This window comes from Mustela nivalis (genome assembly GCF_964662115.1).
Source record: "Mustela nivalis genome assembly, chromosome: 4".
NCBI classification, from domain to species: domain Eukaryota; kingdom Metazoa; phylum Chordata; class Mammalia; order Carnivora; family Mustelidae; genus Mustela; species Mustela nivalis.
In genome coordinates this window covers 111782202-111805079 of record NC_139023.1, presented here as the reverse complement: position 1 = coordinate 111805079, position 22878 = coordinate 111782202, and the positions used below count along the sequence as shown (strand labels likewise).

Here is a 22878-nt window from a genome sequence, read left to right as displayed (position 1 = left end):
AGAACAATTTCACTGAAATGGGTGGGGCAAAAGGTAATAAAATGTTGAGAGGAGAACTGTACAGGAAATGAGCAAGTAGATAACTGGTTTAATAAAATTTGTGAAGGAGAGGAGGATTTGCTTATTTCAGTGCTTGTTTCCACAGTTCCTAGAGTTCCTGGCACATTGAACTTGTTAATGCAGTCTTGAGCCCATTGTAGGCTTAGAAAGAAGAGCTCAGGGAGAGAGAGGAGACTGGGGAGAGAACGTAGTAGATAGTTGAAACAGGGTCCTGTAAGAACCAGAAAGGGCTGGAATCCCTTAGCAGTAAAAGGGGACTTTATCTTCAACAAAAGGGAAGAACTTTATCTGAGACCAGATAAAAGAACACAAAGTAGTCAACTTTTGTTTTTGTAGATTTTTTCTTTTATTTTTAAATCTACAGGCATACAAGAAAATAAGATAATAGGCAATGAACATCCATTTACGTACCACCTAGACTTAACATGTTAATATTTTTCCTTGTTTGTTTCATTGTTTCATCTATTATTATTATTATTGGCCTGGAGTACTTTAAATTATGGACATTCCAACATTTCTGCCCGTAATACTTGGTGATATGTCTTTCTCTTCCCCAGAACCCAGTACCACTCAATGAACAGCTCTCTAATGTCATCTAATTACCCTTTTATATTCATTTTTTTTAAATAGATTTTATTTATTAGAAAGAGAATGAGCACAATTAGGGGAAGGAACAGAGGGAAAGAGACAGGCAGTCTTGGCCCTGTGGAGCCTGACTTGGGGCTTGATCCTATGACCCTGAGATCATGACCTGAGCCGAAACCAAGAGTTGGATGTTTAATTGACTAAGCCACCCACGTGCTACTGCATTCATGTGTTTTATAGCTGCTTTTTCAAACCAAGATCCAAACAAGAAGCGTCCTCTGCATTCACATGTCAAAGCTTCTAACTTCTTTTGATCTTTTTATAGAGTCCTTTCCTCTCCTTTTTTTTTTTTTTAAAGGATTTTAACTTACTGAAGAAGTAGAATCTTTTCTTCATGAAAATAGTTTTTTCTTATTGTTTCCTCATGATGGTATTGAATTTATTCCTCTCTCACTTGTATTTCCTGCAGACTGGACAGTTAATCCAAGCCATGGTAAGACTGGTAGTCAGTATAAGTACTACAGCATGAGGCCTAGGAGTTTGTCCCGCCAGATGGTCATGAATCTGATGGTTAGGTTAAGGTGATGGCTAGCAGAGTAAAGAACCTTTGGAAGTGGTTTTCTAGGGCAGAGATTGTGAGAAGATTCCAACCTGAATGCTTTCATTTTCTCAGTGAACTTGGTGCAAAATCGGAAATGTAACCGGAGTGAAATGGAGTGAGAATTCAGAGTTAAGGACATGAAGTATGAGAGGCCTAGGTGTAATGGAAAGGAAGATGCATGTAATCACCTTCATATATTGAAGTACATTCCTTTTACAAAGGAAGCGATTTACCTCGTTATTTTAGAACATTTTCTCAAAGCAGGGTTCAAGAATTCAATCTAGAAGTCTGTTAAAACATATATTCCTGGTCCTTGGGATCTGTCTGCTTTTAAGTATTTTGGGAGATTCTCAGGTAAAACTAATGCCCTGACCAGTACAACTGAACTAACATGAATAGCTAGAATGAATTTACTAAAATACAGATTCTGGGTATGTTTCCCAAAATAGAATTAGCTGTGTAGCAAAGTTTGCATGGAACATACTTAATTAAATTCCCACCTTTCTTTCTCTAATCTTTGTAACGTCTATCCATTTTGTTATACTTCTGTTTTCTTTTCTTTTCTTTTTTTTTAATTTTTTAATTTTTATAAACATATATTTTTATCCCCAGGTGTACAGGTCTGTGAATCTACTTCTGTTTTCTGATCTCTAGAATGGCTACCATGGTTGAAAACCAAAATTTCAAAATGAGATTTTTGTTTGTTTGGGAGATGATTAAAATTTGGCCCCAATGTCTTTTATAGGATTAACATATAAATTGAGATGGACTGAGATTAAAGTTAGTTATAGGATAAAAGCTCATATGGAATCAGTACTCTTTGCTGAAGAGTGTTTGTTTCTTGGCAGAGATTCTGGTACTCACTGGAAGCATTCTGATTTTAACATTTAGATTCTGATCATCTAGGTAGGCCATGAAAATTCTTTTATATTTGTATTAGTGTAGGCTTTATAATTTCTCAAGAGCAAACTGGCAATGCTCTTCTGATATATAGAGTATAGGTGAAAAAGGAAAAGGAGAGAGAAAGTGGGCATGCAGTATATGTGTGTATCTTAAAATAAATGCCAGGTATTTTATTGTTCTTCTCCATCCCAGCCCAGATAATATGAGTCATTTTCAAAGTGTGCTGCCTCTGGGAATGTAGATTTATATATATAACCATACTGAAGTGAAAAAATTTGTCTTAATCTTTGACAAAGATAGGTCATGTTTTTATTGAAAAGAACTGCTATATTACGTATGTATATTATTCTAATAAAATAACAGTAATACATAAAATACTGTTTTTTTCCTCCAAAAATATTTTTAGTTCTGAGCCATCTGAAGATGAAGAGTCCCAGGGCCTTCCTACAATGGCAGTTAGAAATACTGATGATATTTCGGAATTGGAGGACCTTTCGGAATTGGAAGACCTTAAAGATGCTAAACTTCAAACCTTGAAGGAACTTTTCCCACAGAGAAGTGACAGTGATTTACTTAAGGTTATACTCTTTTAGTAATTGGTTATTGTAGCTGTAATGATGTCTAAAATTTCCCTTGTATCTAGTACTATATTTAGGGATAGTCATTTTTCTAAAGATACCTTATGCTTTGAGGTGACTGACTGACTTTACATAATAATACAAGTAAATGCCAGAGATTTACTGTTGGGAGTCTTAACTTTTTAAATAGGTATGGTTATTTGCCTATAAATAATATAATAATACATAATATTACCCTTAACAGCTCACATAGGTTGTGAAAAATTTTTTGTGCTCAAATAGTTTGAAAATAGAGACTTTCTGGTTTCTCACTAGAAACTCAGAAATGTCACAAGGCTTTTCTTTTTTCCCCTTTGGTTTTCATAATGATAAAGCATTGCTATTGATATTTAATACCAAGGGGCCAGGGACTCTAAAAGCCCTGCAGGACTGGGGGTGGTCTTGCATAACAAAGAATTATCCTGTCAATAGCACTCTTGCTGAGAACCATTGATTGAACTATGTAGAAACAAAGTAAGTGACTGTATTTGGACTGTAATAGTTATCTCTATAGGAGCACATAAAAATGACCATTCAGTTAAATTTCAGGTAGAGAATAAATCTCTGAAGATTACTAATAAATAGGTTATTTCTAGCTCTGTCATTTATTAGTTGAATGACTCTAGGAGGATCATTTAATTGCGGGTTTGTTTTTTACCTTTATATCTGTCATGACTACCACTATCTCCAATTTGAACCTTAGGAGGTACCATATCTATATAGGGTAGGCAGGTAACTTTGGAGTGATGGACACTGGCATATTGTGGAGTGTATGTTCTTTCTGAAATGGGTAGCTGCTCCCTAGTGCCAGTAGGATATGGCCATGTCCTATCAATGGTAACCTGTTTTTGTTAGGTTTGAATTTCCAAATAAAGTGAAAAGATGGCTATTTACTGTTGATCGTTTAAGCTTCCTTACCTACTTGAAGTATGTAATTTAGTGGTTTTTAATATATTTACAGAGTTGTGCAGTTATTCCCATAATCTAATTTTAGAACATTTTAATCTTTCCAAAAAGAAACTTTTTTTTTTTTAAAAAGATGTATTAATTTTGTTTGTCAGAGAGTGAGACTGCATGCACAAGCAGAGGGAGGGGCAGGCTCCCTGCTGAGCAAGGAGCCCTATGTGGGAGGGATCCCAGGATCCTAGGATCAATCATGACCTGAACCAAAGGCAGAGGCTTAACTGACTGAGCTACCCAGGCATCCCTAGAAAGAAACTTTGTATTCATTAACAGTCATTCTGCATTTCCCTCCCCTTGCTCTAGGCAGCCACCAATCTCTGTCTTTATAGATTTGTCTGTTCACATTTTATATAAATGGTAGGATATAATATGTGGTCTTTTATGATCTGGCTTGTGAATTGGCATCATTTAGCAAAAGGGTGTCAGGTTCATCCATGTTACATCAGTACTTCATTAACTTTTATGGTTAGCTAATTTTTTAAAGATTTTATTTATTTGTTTGAGAGAGAACATGATAAGGGGAGAGGGAGGCTGAGGGAAAAGCAGGCACCCTGCTGAGGAGAAGGGCTCAGTCCCAGGACTCTAGGATCATGATCTGAGCCCAAGGCAGATACTTAAACTTAACCAGCTGAGCCACCCAGGTGCCCCTGTGGTAACTAAAGAAAGAAGTACTATTCAACCCCAACAGCGTTTCCGAACTGAAGGCTGTCCTGGGCCTGCTCGTTTGAACTCAGTAGAATAAATTATTATTATTCTCCATTACTTACAACATGAATCTTTTTTCTCCCAAATCATTTTGATACCTTCTTGCTGTTAGCTGACTGAAGCTTCAGTGGATCTTGAGTCTGCACCCTACTAGCAGTGTTATTTTCCTCTGGATGTAATTCTTTCTAGAATAAGAAGACAATAAATGTAGCAACTAATAGCTACAGGGGCTGCTTACAGTGTTGGAAATAGTTTCCAACAGAATAAACATGATGGAGTATTAAATATTCAGAGGAACAATTCTCAGTTTAAAAATACTTTAGTCTGATTGCTAATTGTTCACATTATTTTTCTTCTGTAAGAATATTTATCTCTAATTTTGTAATTACAATGGGAAAATAGGATCGATACGCAGAATTTTTTTTTTAAAGATTTTTTTATTTATTTGTCAGAGAGAGAGAGCGCATGAACACAGGCAGACAGAATGGCAGGCAGAGGGAGAAGCAGACTCCCTGCCAAGCAAGGAGCCCGATGTGGGACTCGATCCCAGGACGCTGGGATCATGACCTGAGCCGAAGGCAGCTGCTTAACCAACTGAGCCACCCAGGCGTCCCGATACGCAGAATTTGTAGGCATATTTCATTAGTCAGTATTTGAAATTTAGGGAATTTAGTGTTTCAGTCCAAAGCAGAGCATTTCAGCTGATCCCTATCATTTCAAGAGATTTGAAGGTGACATTTATAATATACTCTGCAAAGGCTCTTACACCCATACAACACCCATATAGAAGAATTCAAGAAGTTGTAAAATGCAAATTTAGTCCTGGACTTGATAAGAATATGCTTTGACTATTTTGAAAATGAAGAGGGGCTTACAAGATATTAAAGGATCCAAGATTAGGAAGACTAGTAGAAGAGACCATTCTTACTATAGCAAGGGAAAATTATGGGATGTTTAGCTTCTTTTGAAATGCAGAATGTTATAAATCAGTATAAAAATTTTCTATTGAAGTTATTAATTATATAAATAGTATCTGAATATGTTCTTGAATAAATTCAGGCAACTCAGAGATAGAAGAAAAATCAAAAAGAACTTTTTGTCCCACTCATCTTAAGAAGTATTAGATTTAAGAAAATGATTGCAGAATTGTGGTTTATTTTTTCATATTCTAAGAAGAATAGTACAAATGTCTACCAGTGTCCCTTCTCCTTCCTTCTCTGTTTGTCTCTCTCTCTCTCTCTCTCAACACACACTGCCTGGACACATAAGCACATAAGTAGGGAGTTTTTTAAGGCTTTAATGCAGAACTTTGTAATTAAAATATTAAAATAACAAAACCTTGAATATACTATATATATTTCAGTACATAGGGATGATGAGTAAGTCCAATTTTAGTATATGTGCTGCCAAAGCGAGCACAAGTAAGTCCAGTAACGTTTTAAGATGTGCTTACTTTTTAAGATGTGCAGACTTTTGTTAAATATTTCTTAAAGTGTTATTTTTAAAACAATCTCTTCTCATTCTGTTAGTTGATTGAATCAACAAGCACTATGGATGGAGCAATTGCTGCTGCCTTGCTGATGTTTGGTGATGCAGGTAGGCCTGACTTTGTTTCTAGCCATTTGATTATTAGTTTTATAATAATAAATATCTTCACAGTTTTAGTAGTTGCTCTACAGTTTACTAAGCACCTTCATGAATTCTTGCAGGAACCTTATGAGTTTTTAATGGCTTCAGTTTTTTTAAATGAAGAAACTGAAGCTTAAGTTTAAGTGACGTACCCGAGGTCATGCAGCTGTTTGGGAACCAAATTTTCTAGACTGATTTTCTTTTTCTCCCCCTAGGGAGGGAGCAGGTTTTCATTGGTAATTTTGCTTGTTTTCTACAGATCAGGTCTCGTAACAGTGAAGTTTTGGAAGGTATATTTTCTTTCTTAAGTGTCCTTTCTAATTGCATTGTGGTTTTATTTACAGGTCTACAAATCTGAGTCAGTAGGAACATAATGTCTTGTGGAAAGTCCTAGCTGGTAATCAGGATTCCTTCATTTAGTAAATATTTATGCTATGTTTCAGGCTTGGGATACAAAAATAAATGCATTTGAAGGACCTTGCAATATAAAAGCTAAAAGCACCTCCATTTTTTTTTTTTTCCTTAGCAGATACTGTCTTGGTCTCCCCCCCCCCCCCCCCCGCCCCAACTTGTATATACCAAACAAGTAAAAATAACCTATAATCAAAAAAGCATTTAAGGAATGAAAACAAACTCACACTCCATTAACCACTCTTAAATTTGTTTTGTATCATTTTCAACTTTTCCTGTGCTCAAACCTACCATTACACAGCACATACACACACATTTAATTAGGATATGCAATAGTCATATTGGTTTGCATTTAAAAAAAAAATCATGTGATGATTTATGATAGATAACTCATCAGAACAATCAGATTTATCCAATTTTGAAATATTGCCCATAACATTCCTCTGTAACTATCTGTATGGTTCATTTATTAACTATTTCTTTGTTAATTAGCCTTTTTATTTCCATTATTTTGTTACTGTAATACAAAAGTAAATAACCTTATAAGGAAAGCTTTATATTATTATCCCTGCAGGCTAAATTTCAAACTAGGATGCTGAATCAAAGGATATACATATTTAAAAGTTTAATATGTACTTCCATGTTACCTTTTTAAAGGTCGTACTGATTTATTTTTTCATCAACATTGTGTGAATAAATGCCTATTTCCCTAAGTGGATCTTTTTAGCTTTTAAAAATTTTTTGAAACGTTAAAATACGTAGGGAAAAATATAAGATAGTGTAGTATGTTCCCACGGGCCTATCATTTCTCTTCAACAATTACCTATCTCACTTGTACCTCTAACCAAGTAGATTCTAATGGAGTGCATTCCAAAGATGAAATTGTTTCATCCCTATGAAATATTTTAAATCTTTCATTTCTTCAGTTTGAGTTAGGGAATAGTATTGTGTTGTGTGGGTGCTACCTATACAGAATGTTAAGCTTCTTCCTCTTCGACTTACTGGCTGTGTGACCTTGGGCAGTGTTGCCTAACTCTCCATGTGTCTGTTTCCTTAGCAGTAAAATAGTATAATAATAGTATTGAACTCATAGGTTGTTGTGAAGAAGTGATTAAAGTTAATATAAATTTCTTACTGTAGTGTGTGGTACATATTAAGTATGCTAACATAGTAAATGTTAGCAGTCATTTGTTCTTACAGGCTCTCTGATGATAGAAAATGCTATAGGAGAAGGTTGACTATATTTCCCTCATTACCATAGCCCTAGCACTTACTGTAAAAGTTCCTGAAAAATGGTAGACTCATTGAACATTTGTTGAGTTGCAGAATGGTTTGGGAAGTTTTACATATATTTTCTTGTTCTTACAATACCGCAATATTCCATAATCTTTCCAGATTTGTAGAAAAAGCTTTATAATAGTGTGTAATTTTTTTTTTCTCTTGAGCAACTTACATCATTCAGCTTTATATATTAATTTAACAAATCTTTATTGTGCATCTACTGCTAGGTGCCGGATACTATTTTAGGCATTGAGGATACATAACAAACAAAATGGACAAAACCTTTGCCTTCATGGAGTTCACAATCCTCAAAAAAATTTGTACTTCATCTGAGTTTTTTTCTTCTTTTCATTCTTGCACTGTACACTGATACTGTTTCTTATTAAAAAAAGTGTTTTGGGGGCACCTGGGTAGCTCAGTTGGTTAATTGTTGACTCTTGATTTCAGCTCAGTCTTGATCTCAGGGTTGTGAGTTCAAGCCCTCTATTAGGCTCCATGGCAGTATTAATAATAATAATAAATATTTTCTTGTGGAAAGTTATAAGGAAACAAGAAATCAGGGTTTTCTTGTTTTTAAAGTAGACTTCCATGCTTCATTCTAGAATAAACTAGACCGTCGTATTAGTCATCTTCATCTTTAGTACATTACACTTCTGAGGTGATATATAGATTAGAAGAATGACAGCTTTGCCTCACCAACATAAGATAGCTTTCAATATGTAGTATCATTAGGATAAGAAACTATTTTGGATATATTAGGATAGTTTTCCCCAAAAAGGTCTTTCTAAGTATCTATAAGTTATTTTGGACAATTCTACACATCATGATGTTGGATTGGTTTTAGCACAAATTGTAATTTCTTATAGATAATATTTCACATGTTAAACAATAGGGGTACCTTTTATGCATTGCTTTCTGAAAGTTTTCTTTTAAGAATACTAAGTTACAAGAAAAAAAAATACTAGGTTACAAAAACAAAGATAATGTGTATGTGTCCGAAGTTTTTACCCTGTTTTAAAAAGTAATAATACAAGTTTACTGATGTTGTCAGGAGTCTCTAGCTATTTCTTCCACTTCTCTGTGTTTATATAAAAATAAGCAAAGCGTGCTCGCTTCGGCAGCACATATACTAAAATTGGAACGATACAGAGAAGATTAGCATGGCCCCTGCGCAAGGATGACACGCAAAAATAAGCAAAGCATTTTTAGGTGATTGTGTCCCTTTTATGTTTCTGCTTTTATTATTTATAATAAAATTTATTTATTATAGAGACATCTTTCCATGTATATCTTTGAAAGTCTACCTGATTTACAACAGTAGGATTTATGTGTATATTCTAATTTGTTTAATATCTTGGGCATTTAGACAGAATTCTTGTATGTATACTTAAGCACACATTTCCATCGGTTCTGTTGAATAAATTCTTAGAAAAGGAATTGTTGGACTAAAAGATGTCTGAAATTCTAAGATGTATAATTTACATTGCCTTCCAAAAAAGGTATAACAGTGCATAATGTTTAAAAGTGCCTTTTCCTGTGGTCTGCTAGGACTGTCTACTATTTTTTAATGGATGAAAAATTGTTTTATTTTATTTTTTTATTTTACCTGTTTTTAATTACTAAGGAAGGTAAGCATCTTTTCATTTTTTTTCCTGTTGAACTGCCTCTATGTGTTTTTTGTCTGTTTCTTTTTACAGTTTCATGTTTTATTTATTTATTTTTTTGGTTTAATACTGAACTTAGATGAAATTTATTTTTATCTGGGGTATGAGGTAAAATTTTAACTTCTTTTTTTTCCCCTGAAATTGATGGATGCTTCCAATTAAAGATGGAAATTTATGAAACACAATTTGGAAGTTCTTTTTAGTATAAAATACTAATTTGTTTTCTTTTGGATACATAAAAATATTCTTTTATTGAAGTATAGCTAACACAGTGTTTCATGAGTTTCTGGTATACAACAGTGATTCAATAATTATACCTTATGCTGTACTCATCACACATGAGCACATCTCACAGCACAGGGAATATAGTCAGTGATATTGTAATAGCATTGTATGGTGACAAACGGTAGATACACTTGAGGTGAGTACAACATAACAGATACATACAGAATTTTTAATTTATTGTAAATAGAGTAGATTTAGATGTAGGCAGCATTCTGTGCTGTTATGTAACCTCATACTAAAATTTTAGATTTGCATTTTCTCTCCCATATTTTGCAAATTTTTTGCCTGTAGCCACTTTAAATACATGTAAATATTTGATGTCATAATATTAACAAAAAGGGAAGATGTTTAAACAGATAATTAAGGTTGAAGAATCCTTTATTGACAAAACAAAGTTCTTGTTCTTTTAGGAAAGAAACATGTCTAGGTCACATGGCATAAATCATCAGATTTGAAGTTTTTTTCAGACTTAGACTATTGACTAACCATGCTCACCCTACCCCAGTAAATAATATGGGTAATAATTCTTTTTAAAGTAAATAATGGGAATTCGTTGCTATCTGCAGAATGCACATTTACTTTGTGAAATAAATTAGAAGATACTAACCATACTTACATGAAATTATACTTTAAAACGTTAATAACACTTTGTTACAACTATATTATAAAATTTGTAGGCTTTCAGCTTAAAAGCTGTCATGTTAATGTTTAGTTTGAATATTGTACTTCTACAGGTTTTAATTTCTAACAGCATAGTCGGTACTGATTTAATTACTACTGCACTTTTGTGAGCTTTAGCAGATGTTTTCATATTAGCACAGCAGTATGTCTGAGGAATTTTCTCTCTGATATATAAGAAATAGATAAATGTATTCGAAGTACAAATATGTAATATAGCTTCCCTTTTTTGTTTTTTAAGATCTTATTTTTAAGTAATCTCTACACCCAATGTGGGGTTGAATTAACAACCCTGAGATTGAGTCATGTGGTCTATCTACTGAGCCAGCTATGTACCCCTGTAATACAGCTTCTTAAGATCATGTAGATTGAGTTTTTCTTTCAGTTATGACAGAATATGTAAATTTTCTATCACCGTTAGAGCCTGTATGTTATACTCTCTTGGTTTTAGGTTTAGAGCATTAATTGCTTGAGCTGTCTGTATTTCACATGCTCCTTATTTGTTTAATGAGAGAGACTGTTAACTACTATGTAAGGTTATTGTGAAAAGTAAATGAAACAAGAGTTAGTAAAAGCCCTTTGCATAGCCTGGTACATAATAAACAATTACTGTTATCAGTGATGGTATTCAAATAAGCTACACTGGTAGGGCTCAACTTTTCTTCAGTGCTGAGTAGTCAGTCACTAGGGAGAACCCTTTCCTTTCAATATTGCTCTGTGGAATTACCTGTCAGTTTAGTGATATATGTTATAATTAAATAACATGATGGTTTACAAATAACACGATTATAGTGATTTCTAAAACTTTTGAAAGACTGGTAAGTGTTTCTGTTTTTCCTTTAATTCAGTTGACATTTACTGAGTATAAGTGATATGTAGAAAAAATAACATTGGGCCTGATGTCAAGAGAACTGTCTGTATAAGTATTCATTATAATAACATTTCTGCCTTCATTTTGCATTAATGTTGCTTATAATGACTGTGCAGACTTTGATTGTTCTTCTCTGTTTTAGAAGGTGGTGGACCCAGGAAAAGAAAATTATCTTCTTCTTCAGAGCCATATGAGGAAGATGAATTTAATGATGATCAGTCTATAAAAAAGAAAAGATTGGATCATGTAAGTTACATTTGAATTGCAATATCAAAATCAGCTGTTAGGCATAGAATATCTTGAATCTGTGGATATTAGACCTAAATGAATCACTCCTTTTTTCACAGCCAAATCAGAATGTGTTTGCATTTCATTTATGACGTTTTGCTTTCTTTTTAATTTATCTGGTATTAATTGCTTATCTCTGAGTTATAAAATGAATTATTAAAAATATTCTAGTGGCATGATAAAGTAACTTTGGGAAAATACACTTTTAATATATAGTTGAACACTTAGGAAAAACAGCTGTTATCACCACAAGCACCATTTCCTCCTCAGTGCAGCTATTTATAATCCTTCTAGATGACATATTTGATATTTAACTGCTTATCTAAAAATAATTACAGTTATGCTTTTATTGGATTACTCTGTAGTTTTCCATTAGAAAACTATATGTTTTCTAAAGTTTCTAAAGTTCCACTTTATGTCTCGAACTACTGAGAGGCCTCCCAGTGAAACCAGACATAGTCCTCCCTGCCTGCATTCAAGACAACATATTTTCTTCTTGGTAATCAAAACCAAAATCAGATATCCCAACTAGTGTAGTAACCTTTTTTTTTTTTTTTTTTAAATCTGTGGTTTGATGGTATAAGAAGCTCAGAGTAGCCAGGTGGCAATCTCTACCCTAACTTAATGAGATATTTGTTATGTCCCTATGTGGAAGCATTTTTTCCTTAAGAACTAATACTGAAGGGAAGTAAAAATTTTGTGACTGGGTTTTTTAGGCATAAGGAACAGTTGTAGTATAAGAGACTAGGCCCACATTTTAGTTCACAGATCTCTGTGTAATGGCTGTGGGAAAAATAGCATCATATTGATTGCTGATGTAAAGCATTTACTTTCTTTGTACATTCTGTTGAGTAACACATCAGACTTGGGTGTTTCATTTGCTGAATTTTCACTAAGTGGTACCACTGTTCTATAAGCCTTCTGCTTCTAAGTGTTGAGGAATATGGTTTCACTAGTGGTTCTTTAGTGGTTTCAAACAGTGCTGCAAATTCCTGTGCCCATCAACTGTCACACAAAGCGATGAGTGCAGATGGGAAAGCTGCAAAAGAATTTTCCAGGTAGTTACAGAAGTAAACTAAAGGAAGCAACTGTACATTAAATTAAAGTCTCAGTTTTGGTGAAACAGGTATCTGTTCCAGCACCTGCCTTACAGGTCCCAAATCTGAAAGACAAAAAACAGGAATTAGGGCTTTGAAAGATAGCATTACTGTGATGTTCAGTCCTAGTGCCAGGTGGAAACTTAGAGCTAAAACCATTAGTAGTTTATTACTAACCAAACTGAGCTGAGCCTTTTAAAAGAAAGTCAGACTTATGGTTCACTACAGGTATAGGAAAAATGGATGGATTGCTCAAATCTGCATTGATACTTTTACTTAATTCTTGTCTGTTATAAGAGAATTATTGTAAAAATAAAAACAAATGAAAAAATTTAATTAAAAACTCTTAAAATGCATCAGCTTGCCTATTTACAAAAACTTAACTTAATCACATTTTTTTCCCTTCTTTTTGCTTCAGAAAATCACCTTTCTGAGATAGCCCGGTGTTAAAAAGCATTTATGGCTTACTATTTAAAGTGAGCATTTAAGATGCTAATTGTTATTACGGAAAAAATGCAGATGTGATTATAGAATTTGGGAACAGATTTAACATCAGAATGTTCATTGCTACCAATGTAAAAGCCTAGAGTCATAAAAGAGTGTTTGCATTATATGTGGTGGGAAACTCTCCTTGACTTAATTGTGATTATGGAAGATTTTGATTCTCTAAAGAAGTTTCTAAAATTTAGAACAAGCTGTGTTGATTTAAGAAAGCAGGTTAGATTTGAAGAAATAGAAATTGGAGATGTTGAAGAGCTAGGGTTCCACTCTGATGATCTAATCACAGAACTCTTGCAGTAATTTGCTGCTGCTGGCCATGTGTATGCAGAAGGTGATGATAACAATGATGGTGAAGACTAGAAGGCTACACCATGACAGCTTAACATCAAGTTAGCAGGTGCTCTAAGTGTTACTGAAACAGTTGTACTGGTTGGAAAATAGTGGCTTTAATCCTGAATGTAGTAGGAGTCACTCATAGATTCAGTTGAATTTAGAACCATACAGACAGGGGCTCTTGGGTGGCTCAGTTAGATAAGCATCCAACTCTTAATTTCAGTTCAGGTCATGATCTCAGGGTTGTGAGTTCAAGGCCCACATTGGGCTCCACACTTAGTGCAGAGTTAGCTTAAGATTCTCTGCCTCTCCCTCTCCCTCTGCTCCTTTCTGGCTCGCAACCGTGCTCTCTATATCTCGCTCAAATAAATAAGTTAAAAATATATAGACAGTATTAGTATGAAAGGAGGGGCTAGCAAAGGAGCAGAAATATATATTTGCTTATTTTATAATTTCTTATTTATATTTTCAGCCAGTACAGCAGTGATAACACAAGGACAGTGAGCCATGCCATTCCATAGCTGAAGTTAACAAATCTGTTCATTTAGATAAACGCTTCTACTACTTTGCAGTAACTCATAAGCTGCCATCCTTCTAGTGCTAACACTCCCCAAGCAGCCTTCAGTTCATATTTTTTATAGTATTTGTGTATTTCTTAACCATTTAATTTACGTGAAATTGTGCTACCCTATTTCGAGAATCCTTTCTCTTTTTTTTAATGTGTCACTGATGGAGTTATTGAAAGTTGTGCCTCTAATATAGTTTTTCTTAAATACTGTTATAGATTATTATTTTCATGATTTTGCACAGTGCGGTAATTTTGGAAGTGCATATATCGTGTTGTAGCAGAACAGACTGTAGTTTTCAGCAGGACACCAGACCTTGCTTCAAAAGCTTATGGGTCTCTGCAGTTATTTCCTATTAGGGCTTCCTAGAGACACCATATACAGCATCCTTGTTAGCAACAGATTCTTTGAGAACATTGCTTCTGCTTTTTGGTTGTGAAGCCCAAGTGGCAGAGTACTGTATTCTGAACCTGCTACAGAGCCTTCTCTTAATGTGGACACATTTATAACTGTGAGAGTGTAAAGAGTTAGTTTGTAAACTAATTAAGTAGCACCCACCACTTTGCATCTAGTGTCGAAGGAGGCAACCAGATGTTGTGCTTCTTTTGTAGAATTAAACTATATGCACCCTTTTCTTTCCTTTTTTTTTTTTTTTTTGGAATGGCATTTGCAACATGCCCAAATTGGATTCCCCATAAAATTTATGAAAGTGGTGGTCCCCAGAAGTTGGTGGGGTGGTTATTTCCCACTCTTTGGCATGCATGTATCTTACTGACATAAGGTACTACTTCTGCCTACCAAGTTCAGTCAGTGTGATGTCTTCAGAGTAGGTGATTAAAGTGAATTCTGTGGATTGTGCGAAACTATCAGTCCTAGACTACTACATGAGGAAAGAGTGGGAGAATTACCATAGCCTTAAAGACAGCAAAGGTGTGTCCATCACTGACCCTGCCCAGATGAAAACAAATTGCTTTGACTTGTCCTTTCTAATTGGGATGGAGGCAGTGGGGGAAGAAGCATCCGGCAGACTGATAACTGCATAGTTTTATTGATTTGCTCCAGTAAAAATAACCACATCTGATATAGTAGTTAAAATTGGGGTCATCACCTATTTGTTGATGAAACCTGAAATAATCCCCCAAAACCCATCATCCAGCTTTTGGATAGGCCAAGGAGTTCCCATTACATTGGGATGGGATGGTGATCTCCATCTCTCCATTCCTTCAAGGATATGGTATTGCTACTGCTGCTACTACTTGTACTTCTCTTCCCCTTCCTCCTCCCTCTGTCCCCTCCTCAGTTTTAGGAACTTGGATTTTTTTTTTTTCTCCAATAATGGTTCTTACTTCATGGGCCAAGGAGCTAATATGGGATTGCTGCCAGTCCTAAATATGTCTGGTCCAGCTCTGCATTCTGGAATGGGAAAAATAACCACAAGATTAATTCATAACCTTACAGCCCACTGAAGACAGATCTAGGCCTGAACTCTGTGTATCTCCTGTCTTCTGTAAAGCTCTAGTGTAATCACTGGATTGCATAGGTATTTTAAGTCACCAGGGATTAGCAGAGCTGACAGAACTATTAAATCTGAGAGCAGACAGCAAATGAGAGGTATACTATCTACTGAATGTTTAATTAGTGCTATCATATATTTGATTCCCAAAAGATATTTTATTGCTTTCCAAATGTCAAACTTTTTTTATTAAGGTAAAATTCACATAGCATAAAATTAACCATTTTAGGGCGCCTGGGTGGCTCAGTGGGTTAAGCCGCTGCCTTCGGCTCGGGTCATGATCTCAGGGTCCTGGGATCGAGTCCCGCATCGGGCTCTCTGCTCGGCAGGGAGCCTGCTTCCCTTCCTCTCTCTCTACCTGCCTCTCCGTCTACTTGTGATTTCTCTCTGTCAAATAAATAAATAAAATCTTAAAAAAAAAATTAACCATTTTAGAATGAACAGTTCATTGCCAATCTACCACCCCTGTCTAGTTTCAAAATCTTTTTATCATCCCATAATAGCATGCCATCCCGTTTAAATCATTTCTCCCCATTCTCTACTTCTCCCAGCCCTGGGGCAGCCACCAGTCTGCTTTCTGTCTGTGGATGTACCTATTCTGGCTATTTCATGTAAATAGAAGTAATACAGTATGTTACCTTTTGTGTCTAGCTTTCACTTAGCATAATGTTTTAGGAGGTTCTTCCACATTGTAGCCAGTATCAGCACTTCTTTTTTTAAAGCTGAATAATACATCATTTTATGTATATGCTACAGTTTGTTTACCCATTCATTCTTTGATGGACATTTAATATATTTAAAACCAGGAATGTGCTACCTGAATGACTAGGGTTTAGCAAACATTTACATAGTAGAAAAATACCAATGTATAGTTAGACACCCAAGTTTCTCTTCTTGCCTCAGATAGTTATTATTTATGACCTCTAAAAGGTTTGTTCTTGGAGTTTCAGTGTCTTCAGCTTTTAAGGAGGGGTGGCAGTATGAATTTCTGAGGGCTTTGAAATGCTTTCTTCACATATTAGTGTTTTATTCCCCAGCTCAAAATCCTTTGCTTTCTTAAAAAAGGCTGACCTCAATTTAACACTCCAGGCCAAATGCAGTATTAGCTCTGATACAACTTTTCAGCCTTGCAGTCTACCCATGGTCTCTGTGCTTCAACCCAGATGGGCCATTCACTGTTATAAAAACACATGCAGCTTTCTTCTTCAATTCCAAACTTCCATAGTATTTTATTTACCTTTGTTTTGTGGAACACCATTTTATACCTTTGTGCAGCAGAGGTTTCACTCAATTTAATATTGCTACTTTGGTAGGGAAAGAAAAATAACATGTAGTTGTTGGATAAGAAAGGAGGTAGAAAAGAAAACACAAGGCTGTATTTTTCTATATCTTAATTGTATGGTATGTGGTATAGTTCTAAGCAGAGTTAAATAAATGTTTTTTGATCTAAATGCAAAAAATTTTCTTATGCATGAACCCAAGAATTTTTTTTAAGATATATTCATTTATTTTGAGAGGGAGAAAGAGAATCTCAAGCAGATTCCCCTCTGAGCCTATTGCAAAGCATGATCCTGTGACCCTGGCATCGTAACCTGAGCAGTAACCAAAGTTGGGCACTTAACTGACTGAGCCACCCAGACACCCCTTAAATATGGAATTCTAATCAGTTTTTTTAAATCAAGTGACAAAGAAGAAAGAGATTGTCTAAGTAGCTATAATTATTTGCAGATTAATGTTTTGGTTTCACATAAATTCTTTATTATTGTGTTACTTTTATGGTGTGGCTGAACAATTAATACTTAAGCCATTCTGTAAATCAGCACCAAACAAAAAGTAAACTTTTTTCTCTCAGTATTTGAAATTTGTAGGGAGATATAAAATTGTGAGCATAGATGAGATATTTGAATCTTTTTTTTTTATTTGCCATTAGTAAATATACTTAAGTATACCTGATTTATTTAGAGTAATTCGAGGAACATGCTAGTCTTTTAGTAGATTTATTTTATGTTGAGTGCTTTATGAATGAAGTGTGAGTTACTGGATAGGCAGTCAGGGTCTTTTTGTGATCATAAAGCAGCAATATTTTTTATCCTTAAAGATAAAATTTGTCAGTTTTCACAAGAAACATTTTTGGATTCTTAATGTGCTAACTTCCAAATCGAGTCAAATATAAATGTAATTGTCTTAAGACTGTTAGCATTATAGATGATCTCCTTAATTGGTTCTTTTTTCTTTCCTTTAGGGAGAAGAATCCAATGAGTCTGCAGAATCTAGTAATAATTGGGAAAAGCAAGAAAGTATTGTATTGAAATTGCAAAAGGAATTTCCCAATTTTGATAAGCAGGTAGGTGATCATGGACAGAAATTTAATCAGTGTGTGATAAATATTTGGAACAAAATAGTGTTTGAGATAAACTGGAAAAGCTTAGGGTGTGTTTTGCATTTTTCTAATTAAATATACTCTTATTAATATTATAAAATACCTTTATACTGCTTGTTAATTCTTTACATTGTTTACTTACTTTAATTGCTAACTATATCAACATAATGACCATAATCATAACAAACATAACAATTGGAACTCATTTATGAAATGTGAGTATGTAGAAAGCCAAATCAGCTGTTTTAGCTTTTTTTATATTCTTGCCCTTTAAATTTTTCATTAAGAATTTTAAAGTGTTAGGGGTACCTGGTTGACTCAGTCAGAAAAGCATGACTCTTGATGTCAGGATCATGGGTTCAGGCCTCACATTGGGTGTCAAGATTACTAAAAAATAAATAATAAACTTTAAAGAAAAAAAGAATCTTGAAGTATAATACTGCATTTCAGTATTTTAGTATTCCATAAGGTTTGTTCTACTTGGTAAGTAGTAAGAATACTCAGTCTGTATATTCATGCCAAGCTTGCTTCTCTTCTATCACCTGATTATATGTAGAAGCACATTATTTAACATTTAGAATACATTGTCACGTGCATTGATTTATTCAGGTATATGCACAGGTAGTACATCTGCTGAATTCTTACAAGGTAAATGCAAAATCTTGTTGTTATGTTGGTTCTTTTTTTTTTTTAAGATTTTATTTATTTATTTGTAAGACAGAGAGAGAGTGAGAGTGAGCACAGGCAGACAGAGTGGAAGGCAGAGTCAGAGGGAGAAGCAGGCTCCCCGCAGAGCAAGGAGCCCGATGTGGGACTCGATCCCAGGACGCTGGGATCATGACCTGAGCCGAAGGCAGCTGCTTAACCAACTGAGCCACCCAGGCGTCCCTGTTATGTTGGTTCTTTATATGTGTTGAAACTCTTTGTTTTGAAGTTGGCAGTTTGTAAAAGCCTAGCTACCTGATGAAGTTTAATTGAACAAACATTTTTTATTCTATTTATTCAGAGCACTTTATAGGGAGAGTAGAAATGGAGAGAAAATCTAGCTTCCTTTCCTTTTGAGACTTAAAATTCATGGAGGTGAAATTTCGTGTACACAGAAACCACTTGTAAAGCAGCATATAAACAAATGTGAAATAATCAGATATGAATTTTCAGATGATTTACTTTTAAAAGAGCATAAAAGTTTATTGCAAGTTGCTTATTTTAGATTTTTAACAAAGATCAATGACTTATTTCTAGGAACTAAGGGAAGTACTGAAGGAACATGAATGGATGTACACAGAAGCATTAGAATCTTTAAAAGTGTTTGCAGAAGACCAAGGTAATTAGCTCTTCTGTCCTAGAAAACACATACTTCCCATTATGTTCTTATTTTGGTATATAAGAAAATCTAAACCTATTAGAGAATGGGATTGCAAAAGATCTTGTAAATAATGATGTAAAAAAAATTAAAATGAGCAGTTTCAAATGTTTTGGCCTGTTCTTTAATGGCAGTGTAATATGAAATAGTAAATACATTTTTCCAATTGGCTAGCCTTTTTTTTTTTTTTAAGTTAAGGCTGCTTTTAAATTATCATTGTTTTATTGAATATAAAAGCAACATTTTTTATATTTTAACAGCTCACAGGATGGATCTTAGGATGGCTGGTGGTTTATAATCACTGCAGTGTAGGTGTCCTGGCCTGCTCTTACATGAATATCAGAAGTACCAGTATCAGAATCCTTTAAGATGAATATCACTGGCATGAAAGAAGTTCCCTAAACTTGTATTGGAGTTCTTTTAACTTTCAGAACCAAATGTTAGAGAAGTAGTGGAGAAGAGTTGAATCATACATGTTTAGTGACATCCTTATGAAGAGCTGATCTAACTGATGCCTGCTTGATTGCAAAACCAGCTTAAAAAGCCCAGTACAGTGGTTTTAGTTTTTTTGTTTTGTTTTTTAATAAATTCTTTTAAGAAATACCTTCATACTAGTGCTCTTGATGGCACAGAGAATGATACTGTGTGGAAAAAAGACAGCCACCAATATCATCAGTTCTGCGTCTGAAAAAATGATTCAAAAGAGATAGATTATAAATGTGAAGAATTTGAGGACTACTTTATCCAATTTGTTTTTCTCTTCCATATATGCACAAGAATAAATGTATGGTAATCAGTGTGTAAGTCTAAAAGCTCTTTGAATAAGCGAAACAAACATACTAAATAGTAAAGTATGGTGTTATAGATTAACTGGTAAGAAATAACAGAATTATCTTCAATCATAGGCATCTTAGAAATCTGTGGAGTCTGATAGGCTAACCAGTGATAAAGTAGCAATGTTTTTTTAGTAATAGTATATTTCAACAGATGTACATGGTGATGGAAAATTAATATAATAGGAATGGTTTTAATTTAGGGTGAACATGTTTTTGCTGTACCTGTCAGTGTTGGCATGGAGGTGGGGCTGCTCAGTAGCATCTCGGGTATCTTACAGAAATGCAGCTGCCATTTAGAATCTCAGGACCTTTGTTAGAAAATGGGGGTTTTTATTCATTTTTTTAAAGTTATCACCTGTTTTTGAAACTTTCTCAACTCCTATACAACTTCAAATTCTATTTTAGTATTTCTCTTTAAAGCATATCAAGATTTAACAAATTATAGTTGAATTCTGTATTCAGTAGGAAAATAACACATTTAGGTAATTTTTTTTTTATCTTATTTGAGGACCTATATCTTTATATTTAATTTATATTTTTCTAACTTAGTTATTTTTGTCTTTTTTTTTTACACAGATATGCAATATGCTTCACAAAGTGAATTTCCAAATGGAAAAGAAGCTTCTTCAAGAAGTCAGAATTACCCTAAAAATGCAGCTAAAACAAAACTAAAACAGAAATGTTCCATGAAACCACAAAATGGTTTTAACAAGAAACGTAAAAAAAATGTATTTAATCCTAAGAGAGTTATTGAAGACTCTGAATATGATTCAGGCTCTGATGTGGGTAGTTCACTAGATGAGGACTATAGTAGTGGTGAAGAAGTGATGGAGGATGGCTATAAGGGTAAAATTCTTCACTTTCTTCAAGATGCTTCAATTGGTGAACTTACTTTGATTCCTCAGTGTTCTCAGAAGAAGGCTCAGAAGATTACAGAACTCCGGCCCTTTAATAGTTGGGAAGCTCTGGTAAGGCTACATTATTTTTTTTTCCCCTGTGTGTGTGTGTTTATGTGTGTGTGTGTGTTTAACTCACAGTACCGTTTATAGTCAAGGTGTCTTCAGCCCAGGGAAGCATAGATGGGTGGCCTTATCCTGTGTAGAGGCAAACATTACTTTCATTGTAAGCCAATAGTATTTCAAATAGTGTCATATGACCTAATTTTGAATGAATTAAGGGGTGATTTTCCTGAAAAAACCCAAGCTGATTGGCTGGGTATACTGTCACTCATTCTTTTGCATAGAAACTTGGTTCATTTCACTGCAGAAGAAGAAATTAGAGCTTACATTTAGGAAGGAGTTGTTTGCTAGCCTGTTCTGATCTGTTACTGCTGAGACACCATGCAAAAAGCAAGAATGTGGCAGAAATTTTACTACAACTTACTTGAAGAGCAATAGCAACGTCCAGGGGAGCTCCATGATTCAAAATGCCAGCCTAAGTGTTTTATGCTTCACCACAAAAGAAGCAAGTGTTTATTTTCTTTTTCTTTTAAAAATGACAGCTCAATCTCTAACATGTTTTTCTTGGTTAAACAACACGGCCATTTTATGGAGTGTAGCAGGCTGCAGCGTTTTTAATTGGAAAGGATAGAAAAATGTTTGAAGCCTAGAATTCAAGCGTTAGGTGAAGGGAATGCATAAGTAACTGGTAAGTACACTTTGCATGATCATTTTATGGAATTGGATTTCCTACAAACAAGTGTTATCCAAAATACTTGTATTTTGAATTTTATAAATGTCAGCAGTGAGCAAATTGTATTCATACAGAAAAATATAAGAACTCTGTCTTCTAAATTTTGCCTTGACTTTTGTGAGAATGTGGGCTTTTATAGCATGAATTATATACAGGCCCCGCTGTGAAAGCAATGTGGATTTTTTTTTTTTTACAGCTTTAGAAGATGAAGTGCCTCTTGAAGCTTTAGAAATTATAAGGAAGTTTTATTCCCTATCTTAGGGAGTAAAGTTGTTTTGTGGTTAATTTTATACTTGTGACAAATCTGTAAGAGCATAAGTTCCCTTAATAAGTGTCTTTAAAGTGGCAGGATCGTAGGGTTCCTGAACAGTGTTTTAAAAAGCATTTTTTAAAAACTTAAGATATTTGAAAAATAAAGAAACAACATTACTAGTATTTTGTAGCTTAAAAAAATAAAATAAATAAAGCCATTCGTTTTGCCTAAAGCCTTTGCTTTTCTAGAGAACATCTGTCACAGCAGGTCCTTTCAAAACTTGTTCGGCTTTGCCTGAGTGATTTATTTGTTAAAGTATTTGCTGAAGGGCTTTCTTGTTCTTCTTTTCTTCCTTTTCTTCTTTCTTTTAATCTTTAATGGTCTCCTGTATTATTGCAGAGTCGGTTGCTCAGGCTTGTTGGGATTCTAATTTATTTAATAAGGAATGCAATTATCTACACCACTGTATTTAGTAACTGTAACTACTTGCCCAAATATCGTATAGTAAAAGTAAATTATACCAGACTTATATGTGCCAGATGTTTTTAAAAATATTCAACTTAACATGTAGAAATCATATTTTCCCTACTAATTAATTGGCATAGTGTAGTCTCGACATGAAATTTTTGTAGATTATGCATTACCTGCGTAAATCCCCTATTGTTTCTTGCCCCCCTCTCTAAAAATTGAACACAAAGGTGGTATTTTTTGTTTGCTATTTATTTAAATGTTGGTTATTTTATGTAAAAGTTAAAAAGTAAACTTGCTACTTAAGCAAAAACAGGGTTTTTAGTAAAATGGAG

At 34.4% G+C, this 22878-nt stretch overlaps 1 protein-coding gene across 8 annotated transcripts in view; it reads left to right on the top strand.

Annotated features, from left to right (window-relative positions):
- Nucleotides 1–22878, top strand: part of SMARCAD1 (SNF2 related chromatin remodeling ATPase with DExD box 1) — a 76693-nt gene that overhangs the window by 20499 nt on the left and 33316 nt on the right. For 4 of the 8 annotated variants that reach the window (XM_082728067.1, XM_082728069.1, XM_082728068.1 and 1 more), the window contains exons 4-9: nt 2556–2727; nt 5964–6030; nt 11396–11499; nt 17794–17895; nt 19174–19255; nt 20707–21098. In XM_082728067.1, coding sequence (XP_082584193.1) covers nt 2556–2727; nt 5964–6030; nt 11396–11499; nt 17794–17895; nt 19174–19255; nt 20707–21098 — 919 coding nt within the window. Of the gene's footprint in view, nt 1–2555; nt 2728–5963; nt 6031–11395; nt 11500–17793; nt 17896–19173; nt 19256–20706; nt 21099–21346; nt 21778–22878 lie in introns of those variants that run through there. The other 4 variants (XM_082728071.1, XM_082728072.1, XM_082728070.1 and 1 more) reach the window with 2 other exon arrangements.